The sequence below is a fragment of the Chiloscyllium plagiosum genome, unplaced genomic scaffold (assembly GCF_037043375.1).
Source record: "Chiloscyllium plagiosum isolate Xiang-an unplaced genomic scaffold, Cpla_swu_hap1 HiC_scaffold_20, whole genome shotgun sequence".
Lineage (NCBI taxonomy): Eukaryota > Metazoa > Chordata > Chondrichthyes > Orectolobiformes > Hemiscylliidae > Chiloscyllium > Chiloscyllium plagiosum.
In genome coordinates this window covers 20,158,715-20,170,741 of record NW_028270158.1, presented here as the reverse complement: position 1 = coordinate 20,170,741, position 12,027 = coordinate 20,158,715, and the positions used below count along the sequence as shown (strand labels likewise).

At 41.7% G+C, this 12,027-nt stretch overlaps 1 protein-coding gene across 3 annotated transcripts in view; it reads right to left on the bottom strand.

Annotated features, from left to right (window-relative positions):
• The window catches only part of card11 (caspase recruitment domain family, member 11), a 278,081-nt gene that overhangs the window by 27,022 nt on the left and 239,032 nt on the right, over positions 1-12,027 (bottom strand). For 2 of the 3 annotated variants that reach the window (XM_043711897.2, XM_043711898.2), the window contains one exon: positions 6,266-7,426. The exons of the other annotated variant lie outside the window; for it this stretch is intronic. In XM_043711897.2, coding sequence (XP_043567832.1) covers positions 7,219-7,426 — 208 coding nt within the window. In that variant the 3' untranslated portion in view covers positions 6,266-7,218. Of the gene's footprint in view, positions 1-6,265; positions 7,427-12,027 lie in introns of those variants that run through there. 3 annotated transcript variants of the gene reach the window in all.

Genomic DNA, 12,027 nt, shown 5'->3' with positions numbered 1-12,027 from the left:
ATTAAAATAAGTGACTGCTTTGTGGAATGCTTCCCTTCGGTCAAATGCATGACCAAAGATTCCTGTGACTTGCTATTTTAATTCACCATCTTGCTCTCATGCTGTAATTTCTGTCTTTGGCCTGCAACAGTGTTCCCACGAATCTCATGGTAAACTTGAGGCATCTGTTGATTAACTAATGTACAGCTTCCTTTAATCAATATTTGAGTTCAACAACTTCACACTGGAATCTCTGCTACCCTGCTTTGTTTCTTTTCCTTTCCACATTGCCTTTTTCTCATTTTTGTTTTTGGACAGCAACTATTCTACCAATCAGACTCCTCCAGACCCATCTTTTATTTCTTTACGATTATTTCCAGTTCAGCCCCATCAAAATTTTTGTCATTTCATTGTCTCCTATCCATCACAAATCCTTCTGTTTGTTCTTTTTCCAAGCTTCTCCATTTCCACAATTTACAAACTATTCTGTTTCCAATACTTTTTTTCCCATTTCTGCTTAAAGATCACAATATGAACTATTAATGTTGTTTCCCTCTACTCCAGATGCTGCCAGAATTGCTGAGTGTTTGCAGCATCAAGTGTTTGCTTTTGGAGATATCACCCGGATGGTTGACTACATGTTTGGACATAAAGTTGCAAGGGAGCATCTTTAAGTAAGATATGTGGGGAATGTTGGGAAGGGAGTTCCAGAACACAGGGTCCATGCAGCTTAAAAAGTGTTATGCTGCAGTTGATAAGTGAAATTGGAAATGTTCAAGAGACCATTACTGGAGGAATGCAGACAGTCTGAAGGGCTGCAGGACTGGAAAAGGCTACAAAGTCATACCTCATACAAGTTCAGACTTGCACCTGTTACATGGGGAAAACTAGACCTTAGGAGGCCAACGCCAGGAAGCTACTATTCATGTTTGATTAGCAAAGACACAAACTCTATCAATAGAATTGTTTAAATGTTTACAGAAACACCTCTCATATCAAATGTTTTATTTTAATGTATTCATCCAACAATCCATACTAATCAAATAGAATGCTACAAAATTTTATGCATCTGTGTGCTCCTTATATACATTCATATTTTGAAGGGTTTCCAATCATGCTACAGAAGAAACAATGGGGAAAGGTAGAAAACTAATAAATATGCCTCATTCAGATTCATTTTCAAATGAGATGACTTGATGGTGACCTCCTCATCACTTGGGATTGTAGTGCAATAATGCTGCTGCAGTCCTCAAAGGATTTTTGATGAAGGCACCCCAGTATGGATTTCTTCTCAAGTTTGTATCAATCATTAATCCAATCCACTGGTGCAGAGTTGAATTCCTCAGTATCATTGGATTTAGTCAAATCAGAAGCAAATCATGGATTGCCATCAATCTTTCTACGTCCTTTGTTTTGGCCACATATTTGTGGGAAGCTGGAGTAAAACTGAGCTCATGCTGAAGTAGTTTAGGATGCTATGATGTGGTAAACACACTATCTTGTAGCAGATTGGATAACTATGCTGAATCAGAGGGAGCTATAGTCAGTTGGTTATAAATAGGCTTACACTGAATTACAGTGGCAGTTTTCAAAAAGAAGGGTGTTATCATTAAATACAGTTACTGAATCTAATTATCTTGGCAGTGTGGAATAAGGCATCAAATCCCAAATGTCATTCAGGGATCCTCAGAAACTTTTACAAAGAAAGGACCTTCATCTATTTCTTGTCTGATGGAATGCAATCCAATTTTAATAGTGATAAAGGGCAGTGACTAATAGTGTCATGTGCAGTTGCGACACCAGCCGCAATTACATTCAGTTTACTAAAACAAAGGTCTGCTGAGTAGTTACCAGGAGCAGGCAACACTTCTCCACATGCACATTCAGATTATTTGTCATTATTGCACTGTTTTTATATCATACTCCATCTGTTCATTTTGCATATTCATAAGTTAATTAAACAAATCTCAGAACCACTAGTATCATACATTAGGGACAATGGAGGATTCAGTATACTTCACTCGAGGAAAATGTTGAGCAATAGGAATCTGATGACTTTTCATTGACTTGAGTGTACAGTAAAGTCCCTTTTTGCAGGGGTTACATTCTTGGAAAATCTTGCAAATTACAAACATATTTTATAATGCTAACTAACTGGATATGTTCCAACTATTAAAAAGTTTAAATATATACATCACAGAGAAGATTAAAGGAAATAAACAATATTCTATTGGAAAAGGTGGTTAAATAAAATTTTAAAATAATCATATTTATCCTTGAGGCCGTGACAATGATCAAATATACAAAAACTTCAGTAAGCAACAAAGCAAAAAACATGAAGTGTGCACATGATAGTTAACAGAAACAGTAGTCACAGACACTTCAATATCTTTTACTTACATTCAGGTGTTTTTACTGTGGCTGATATTTTCTTTTTTTTTAAGAAACTAACCAGTAAACATTGGACCTGCAATTGACATTGGACAATATGGTATAGATTTTTTTTTTGCATGTACAAATGAATTGCAAATGGTGAAAACAAGAATAGCAGGACTTCACTGTAGAATAAAATTCCATTTCAGTGAAGACAGGAATAAAAACCACCTTTCCAATGTGGTCAACTATTTCACAAGTTTCACATTCTTCATTCTGAATTCCATAGAATGATCAAACATTCTCTACAGTTTTCAAAATTACCAAATATCTAATACTGTAAATTGAGGATAACAAGTATCAGGAATCAAGAACATTTTTGATACACAATATACAAAATTATCCCAGACAATATACTATTTCAATGTCAGTCTTTGTATGGCTGAAAGAGGGTTTTAAGGCATATTACTATTATATTCCCCCAGGATAGGGGAATCCAAAACTGGAGGGCATAAGTTTAAGATGAGAGGGACCTAAAAGGGACCTAAGGGGCAACTTTTTCCACAGATGGTGGTGCATGTATGGAATCAGCTGACAGAGGTGGTGATGGAGGCTGGAACAATTACATCATTTTAAAAGGCATCTGAGTGGATACATGAATAGGGTTTAGAGGGATATGGGCCAAATACTGGCAAATAAGACTAGATTAATTTAAGATATCTGGCATGGACAAATTGGACTTAAGTCTGTTTCCATGCTGTATATCTCTAACTCTGACATAAAGCTGGTCAAGAAGCATCTGTTGAGAACGGATGGTAGGTTTATATTAAAGAAAATTCAACTCAAGACACTGACAAAAGTTCATCAACTTGAATAGTTAACCACTCCTAACGTGGAGTGTTTCCAGCACCATTTGTTTATATTTTACTTTATTATAGTATGGATAATAGGTAACGTTCACTCAAGAATCCATAAATTCTGGAAAAGTCCGAGAAGATTGGAAAATTGTGAATGCAATACCTTTATTAAAGCAGGGAGACAAACAGAAAATCAGTAACTATAGGCCAATTAGCTTAATATCCGTCATGGAGAAAATGTTGGAGTCTATTATAAAGGGTCTAAAAGAAGAGCATTTAGAAATGCATAATATAATCAAGCAAAGTCAACATGACTTCATAAAAGGGAAATTATGTCTGACAAATTTACAAAATTTTTTGAAGATGTAGCCAGTAGGATAGATAAAGGGAAACTAGTAGACTTAATACATTTTGGATTTTTAAAAGGCATTTAATGTATAAGGCTACTTATTAGGATAAGAGCCCACGTGATTGGAATAGTATGTTAGCATGAATATTAGAGAGTTTAGATCAGAGTAGTGCTAGAAAGGCACAGCAGGTCAGGCAGTATCCGAGGAGCAGGGAAATCGACATTTCGGGCAAGAGCCTTTCATCAGGAATGGAGGCAGGGAGCCTCCAGCGTGGAGAGATAAATGGGTGGGGTGGGGTGGGGCTGGGGAGAAGGTAGCAAAGAGTACAATAGGTGAATGGGGGTGGGGATGGAGGTGATAGGTCAGAGAGGAGGGTGGAGCGGATAGGTGGGAAGGGAGATTGACAGGTGGGACAGGACATGAGGACAGTGCTGAGCTGGAAGGTTAGAACTGAGGTAAGGTGGGGAGAGGGGAAATAAGGAAACTGGTGAAGTCCACATTGATGTCCTGGGATTGGTGTGTTCAGAGGTGGAAGATGAGGCGTTCTTCCTCCAGGGTGGTGAGGGAGCGGCAGTTGAGGCGGCCCAGGACCTCCATGTCCTCAGCAGAGTTGGTTGGTGGAGTTGAAATGTTGGGCCACGGAGCGGTGGGGTTGATTGGTGCGGGTGTCCCAGAGATGTTCCCTGAAGCACTCTGCGAGGAGGTGTCCAGTCTCCCCAATGTAGAGGAGACCGCATTGGGAGCAATGTATACAATAAATAACATTGGTGGATGTGCAGGTGAAACTTTGGATGTGGAAGGCTCCTTTGGGGCCTTGGATGGTAGTGAGGGAGGAAGTGTGGGCGCAGGTTTTGCATGCCAGGATGGGAGGGTGGTTTGTTGGGGGGGGGGGGGGGGGCATGGACCTGACCAGGTAGTCATGGAGGGAACGGTCTTTGCGGAAAGCAGAAAGGGGTGGGGAGGGAAATATATCTCTGGTGATTGGGTCCGTTTTGAGGTGGCAGAAATGTCGGTGGATATGGTTAATGCGAAGATTGGTAGAGTGGAAAGTGAGCACCAGGGAGTTCTGTCCTTGTTACGGTTGGAGGAGTGAGGTTTGAGGGCGGAGGTGCGGGATGTGGTATTTTTTGCAGGTGGTAGGGTGAGAAGAGGTGTAATCCAGGTAGATGTGCGAGTTGGTGGGTTTGTAAAAAATGTCAGTATCAAGTTGGTCATCATTAATGGAGATGAAGAGGTCCAGGAAGGGGAGGGAGGTGTCAGAGATGGTCCAGGTGAATTTAAGGTCGGGGTGGAATGTGTGTGTAAAGTTGATGAACTGCTCAACTTCCTCGCAATAGCACGAGGTGGCACCGATGCAGTCATCAATGTTGCAGAGGAAGAGGTGGGGAGTGGTGTAACTACAGAAGATGGACTGTTCTAAGTAGCCAGCAGAGACAGGCATAGCTGGGGCCCATGTGGGTGCCTATGGCTACGCCTTTGGTCTGGAGGAAGTGGGAGGACTCGAAGAACAATTATAATATCATAGCATGGGAACGAGAAACAAAAGTTGGGTGTTCAGCAGTTTAATAGAAATGGAATAAAGGACAAATAGAGCTTGAAGAGGACAAAAGGAGAAAGAGGAGTTAGATGCAGGTTCAGCACTACTGAAGGATAGGAATCTTTGGAGGAGTTTGAGTTTGTGGGCAATGGAAAGGGATGGATGAAGTAGAGGCAGCGAAGAAATGAAACTGGATGGACCATCTGACAGCAACCTAGGCACTGGAAAACAACAGCAGAAACAACCCTGTTGACCCTGCATAGTCCTCCTTACTAACATCCAAGGGCTAGTGTCAAAATTGGAGAGCTGTCTCTCAGACTAATGAAACAACCTGACATAGTAAGGGTGTCTATGTACCAGATACCCCTATCACCATCCCTATAATATCCTCTCCCACAGGCAGGACAGACCGAGCACAGGTGATGACACAGTGGTGTACAGGCAGGAGGCAGCTGCCCCAGGAGTCCTCAGCATTGACTCTGGACCCCATGAGGTCTCATGGCTTAAGGTCAATTGTGGGTAAGGAAACCTCCTGTCACTTACTACATATTGTCTTCCTTCAGCTGATTAATCAGTACTCTTCCACATTGAATAACACTTTTGAGGAAGCATGGAGTGTGACAAGGGTGCAAACTTTACTCTGGGGATTTTAACATCCACCACCAATTAAGGCTCAGCAGCAGCACCACTGATCAAGCTGGTCAAGTCCAAAAGGACACTGCTGCTAGACTCTGTGGTAGGTGGTTGAGGTAACCAACAAGAGTGAGACATACTTGATCTCAACCTTACCAAGTTGCCACCTACAGATGCATCTATCAATGACATATTGGTGGGAGTGACCACTGCATAGTCCTTGTGGAAACCAAGTCCTGCCTTTGCATTGAGAATATCCTCCATCTTGTTTTGTGGTATTATGATTTTGTTAAATGGAATGGATTTCAAACTGATCAAGACTGGGCATCCATGATGTGATGTGGGCCATCAGCAACAAAAAATTGTACTCCAGTACCATCTGCAATCTTATGATGGTATATCCCCCACTTGAGTTGAGTGTGTGTTGCTGGAAAAGCACAGCAGGTCAGGCAGCATCCAAGGAGCAGGAAAATCAACGTTTCCGGCCAGAGCCCTGAAATGCTGATTTCCCTGCTCCTTGGATGCTGCCTGACCAGCTGTGTTTTTCCAGCAACACAATCTCAACTCTGATCTCCAGCATCTGCAGACCTCACTGTCTCCTAGTTGATATCCCCCACTTGACCATATGGAAATTCTAACTGATAACTTTTCAAATATCTTTCCTTCCTTGACTTCTTTAGTTCCCCTCTTTTATTTAAAAAAAACCCACTGAGGAAATTCTCTCCATGTATTTTGTAGAGTTAAATTGTAAACCTGTATGTTTGTACAAAGACAAACATGTCTTGCTCTGACAGCTCATGCATAGAGGAATACATCCCGTTTGAATGCCATGTTGTTTTATATTTGGAAGTCAAGGTACTCCAGAATACAATCTCTTCCTGGAGGTCGTGGAACCTTGATCCAACAGAAATGCATAAATGGCTCCCCACAGCTCCCCACTCTCCTCTACTCATCTTTAGAGTGGAACGTTGTGCTCTGATATAATTCCTCAAGTCTCTTAGTAGAAACATAGATGGATGAGCCAGTGGATGAGTGTGCAGTACCTGAGTACCAAGGTCTTGTTGCTCAAACTTTTTTATTTCTCTCTCGTCTTTTGGAGGTTCTTGGCTTTAAACTGGAGCATGCAATCGCATAAGTTACACTGCAAGGATTTAGAAAGAGAATTCTCTCTAGGTAGCATTCTTCCTCATTAATGATGCAGCCACCTCCATCCACATCTCAAGTATTCTTTGTTAAGGCACTATAACAAGGAAAGTATTTTCATTGTGGCATTCATTTTCTTTAAAAATGCAAACTTTTTTGACTGAAAAATGAATGCTTAGGACAGCACATTTTTAAACAAAACTACCTCACTATGTAAGAATCAGCATCCGTTGGTCATAAAAAGCATTCTCAGTATCTCTCCTGCAGGACTGGCTTACTGTTTGTAAGTTCATGCGTGGCAGGGGATTTATTATTGGTTTAAATCCTGGTTACAGTCCGTGAAATCCTAGAGTTGATCCTGGTCGATCCAGACTGTCTTTCTCTGTTCCTCAATGATTTTCTCTTTGATAATTTTGATAAGCTCCTTGATGTTGCCCCATGTATCAGCTTCCACAGTCGTATACAAGCAAGGGAGAGACTCAAGCTCACTCTCATTTGAACGGCAGCTCTTCAGAAACTCTTCCTCACCACTGTCTGGTTTTGCTGGTAATCTCCTGTAATTAGATACATTAATTCACCTCTGTTAAACATCTTATTTCAGTATAATATTTTCAGAAGATTTTGAAAATGCTGTCTGAGCACAATTAATTTCCCTTTGTGTTTGATACTCTCCAGTACTATACTTGACTGCGAGGATCCAAACTTCATCCTATGCATGGTCTATAACCAATCTCTAGAGGCAGAGGTATAGGTCTGCAAAGAATTCACCTCTAATGTTGCCACATTAATTTGTAGGGAAGTGTTTTGCCTTGCCTTAGCCTAAGCCTTTTTCCAAGTTTTTTTCAGTGATATCTAAATTACAATTGCATTTCTGGACTTCAGTTGACAGAAGGAAATCCCATTTTTGCTAACTCAGGAAAAAAGTTAGTCTCACAGATCCCTTACTTTGCTGTTTTTCATGTATCCTTAAATACTTTTCTTTTTGAAATAGATATCTATTTCCCTTTAAAAAGCTGTTCTGGATTCTGGGTCTATTTTTTTTATTCTGGTAAGGATTTTCATTCTTTACAGCTTTTTGCATAACAAGAAACAGACTAGATACTTTCCAACAGTCTTCACAGTGGAAGACACCAGCAGTATACTACAACTTCGAGAGGCAGTGTCTGTCACTAAGGAGAATATGCTGGGGCAGCCGAGAGGTCTGAAGGCAGATAAACCACCAGAGCCAGATGGACTACAACATTTGAAATACTCCCACATGTCCAATGTAGATTTACCCCCAAACAGCCGCCTTCAATCAAAATTTTCCACTTCCTGCCTAATATTGTTGAAGTTCATCTCCCCACCCCAATTATCACCCTCACCTAAGCACTGCTGCTATTCCTATCCATGAGTATCTTAAAACTCATGGTGTTATGGTCACGACTCCTGAAATGCTCCCTCACTGAAACCTGGTTGAGCTCATTTCCCAAATCCAGGTCCAGTATAACCCCGTTCCCTGGTTGGACTGTTTACATATTAGGTCGAGAATCCCTCCTGAATGGACCTTGCAAATTTTGCTTCAACCAAGCCCCACTCAATATATGATATGGAGGCGCTGGTGTTGGACTGGAATGTACAAAATTAAAAATCACCAGGTTATAATCCAACAGGTTCATTGAGAAGCACTAGCTTTCGGAGTGCTGCTCCTTCATCAGGGTGGTTGTGGATGATAAGATCGGAAGACACAGAATTTATAGCAAAAGTTTACAATGTGATGTAACTGAAATTATATATTGAAAAAGATCTGGATTGTATGTTAAGTCTCTCATATTTTAGAATGATCATATTGGTTTCAGTTCTTTCATATGTAAATCCCAGAACTGTCGATACTGATACCACCATTACACTTGGGGACATCACCCAACATGTATGCGGCAGGTACTCGTTTGACTCGGCCAACGTTGTATATCTTACACGCTGCAGGCAAGGACGCCTTGAAGCATGGAACATTGGCAAGACCAAACAAAGGCTACAGCAACGGATGAATGGACACTGCACAACAATCAATAGACAGGAGTGTTCCCTTCCAGTTGAAGAACACTTCAGTGGTCCAGGACATTCAACCTCAGACCTTCGGGTGACCATCTTTCAAGATGGACTTCGGGACAGGCAACAACGCAAAGTGGCCAAGCAGAGGCTGATAGCCAAGTTTGGTACCCATGGGGATGGCCTCAACCAGGACCTTATTCATGTGACACTACAGATGACCCCACAGCACCATACCAAGTTTGTGGAGTGAATTTGTACTTGCAAAATTATATTTTGTTTTGGTCAAAAACTTCATGAATCCATGTAAGATTCTGTAAATCCGTTTTTTAGATTAGAATCAATCTGAACTTTGTGGCACAGTCTCACACAGGGCAGCTCACGTCTTTAAATGCATTATCTGGGCCGACATAGCACCTATTATTAAAGTTCACTTGAGAATGTAACTTTGGAAAAATTCCGCAATTTTCATATGAAAGAACTGAAACCAACTTGGTCATTCTAAAAAATGAGAGACTTCACAAATAATCCAGGGTTTTTTCAACATATAATTGCAGTTACATCACACTGTAAACTTTTGCTTTAAGTTCTTTATCCTATGATCTTATACTCCACAACCACCTGATGAAGGAGCAGCATTCCGAAAGCTAGTGCTTCCAAATAAACCTGTTGGACTATAACCTGGTGTTGTGATTTTTAACAGTTATTTTCGGGAAAGTTAAAATTACCCACCACATCAACCCGCTATTTTTACATCTTTCCAAAATCTATCTACATATTCTCTCCTCTATCGCCACTGGCTGTTGGGAGGCCTGTATTGCATCCTCAGCATTGTGATTTCACCTTTCCTATTCCTGAGTTCTACCCGTATTGCCTCGCTGCACAAGTCCTCTGTATCCTCTCTCCATAAAGGTGTGAGATACTCCTTTACTGGTAATGCAACTCCCCCACCACTTTACCTCCCTTTTTATCACACCTGAAACATTTAAAACCTGGGAGATTCAGCTGCCAGTCCTGCCCCATCTCAGGAGAAAGTGAGGTCTGCAGATGCTGGAGATCAGAGCTGGAAATGTGTTGCTGGAAAAGCGCAGCAGGTCAGGCAGCATCCAGGGAACAGGAGAATCGACGTTTCGGTGAAGAAGGGCGTATGCCCGAAACGTTGATTCTCCTGTTCCCTGGATGCTGCCTGACCTGCTGCGCTTTTCCAGCAACACATTTCCAGCTCTGCCCCTCTCTCAGCCAAATCTGTGTAATTGCCTTAATGTCTTGGGAAGGTAGATGAATTAGGAACTGTTATACTTCTCACATTAAAACACATGCATTTCAGACCACCTCCCTTGCTCTTGTCAGCAGCGTTGCTAAGCAAGTATAGGCAGGGGATGTTTGCCTTGGTTTTTACCTCTGCCTCAATTTCTGCATCTATACCCTATTTCTGGTTCCCACCCCCCACCACACTAGTTTAAACCCTCCCCAAACACTCTACCAAGTATCCCCCCAAGGATGTCAGTCCTGGTCCTGCCCAGATGTAACCCGTCCAGTTTGTACAAGTCCCACCTCCTCCAGAATGCATACAGTTCTGGTCATCACACTACCCGAAGGATGTGGATGCTTTGGAGAGGGTACAGAGAAGGTTGACTAGGATGTTGTCTGGTATGGGGTATCTTAGCTATGAAGAAAAGTTGGATAGACTAGATTTGTTTTCACTGGAACGCAGCAGGTTGCAGGGTGACCTAATAGAAGTTTATAAGATAGTGAATGGCATGGGTAGAGTGGAAAATATGAAGATTTTTCCCAGGGTGGAAGGTCAATTCCTAGGGAACACAGGTTAAAGCTCGGGGTGGGGGTTTTGGGGGTGGGGGGGAGGCGGTTTAAAAGAGCAGTGCAAGGCAAGTTTTTCATACAGTGGTAAGTGCCTGGAACACCTTGCCAGAGGAGGAGGTGGGAGCAGACACAATAGCAACATTTCAAGTAGCACCTGGATGGATCTGTGAATAGGAAGGGAATAGAGGGATACAGATCCTATAAGTAAAGACAGTTTTAGTATGGAAGGGCAAAATGTAGTGGCGCAGGCTTGGAGGGCCAAAGGCCTGTTCCTGTACTGTATCGTTCTTTGTACACTAATTAAGAGCTGGTAAAGATCAGCCTGGATTTAAGCTTGACCCATTACCTTACAGCAAGATTAGTGCGAGTGAGCCACCTCTGACATGTCACCAAAACAATTTCTAAAAGCTTAGAATTAAGATTTTGTATTTAAGATTTTGCTTAAGCCCGAAGATCCAATATCCTTTATTTACAGGAGACTTCTCATTTATAAAAATAATTGCATTTCAACGTTTGACTTGCAGTTATAGAGTCATACAGATGTACAGCATGGAAGCAGACCCTTCAGCCCAACTCATCCATGCCGACCAGATATCCCAACCTGGCCCATATCCCTCTAAACCCTTCCTGTTCATATACCCATCCAAATGCCTTTTAAATGTTGTAATTGTACCAGCCTCCACCACGTCCTCTGGCAGCTCATTCCATACACGTATCACCCTCTGTGTGAAAAAGTTGCCCCTTAGGTCTCTTTAATATCTTTCCCCACTCACCCTCAACCTATGCCCTCTAGTTCTGGACTCCCCCATTCCAGGGAAAAGACTTTGTCTATTTATCCTATCCATGTCCCTCATAATTTTGTTAACCTCTATAAGGTCACTCCTCAGCCTCCAACGCTCCAGGGAAAACAGCCCCAACCTATTCAGCCGCTCCCTACAGCTCAAATCCTCCAACCCTGCCAACATCCTTGTAAATCTTTTCTGAACCTTTTCAAGTTTCACAACACTTTTCTGATTGGAAGGAGATCAGAACTGCACACAATATTCCAACAGTGGCCTAACCAATGTCCTGTATAGCCGCAACATGACCCCCAATTCTTGTACTCAATACTCTGACCAATAAAGGAAAGCATGCCAAACACCTCTTCACTATTCTATCTACCTGCAACTCCACTTTCAAGGAGCAATGAACCTGCACTCCAAGATCTCTTTGTTCAACAACACTCTCCAGAACCTTACCATTAAGTGTATAAGACCTGCTAAGATTTGCTTTCCCAAAATGCAGTACCTCACATTTATCTGAATTA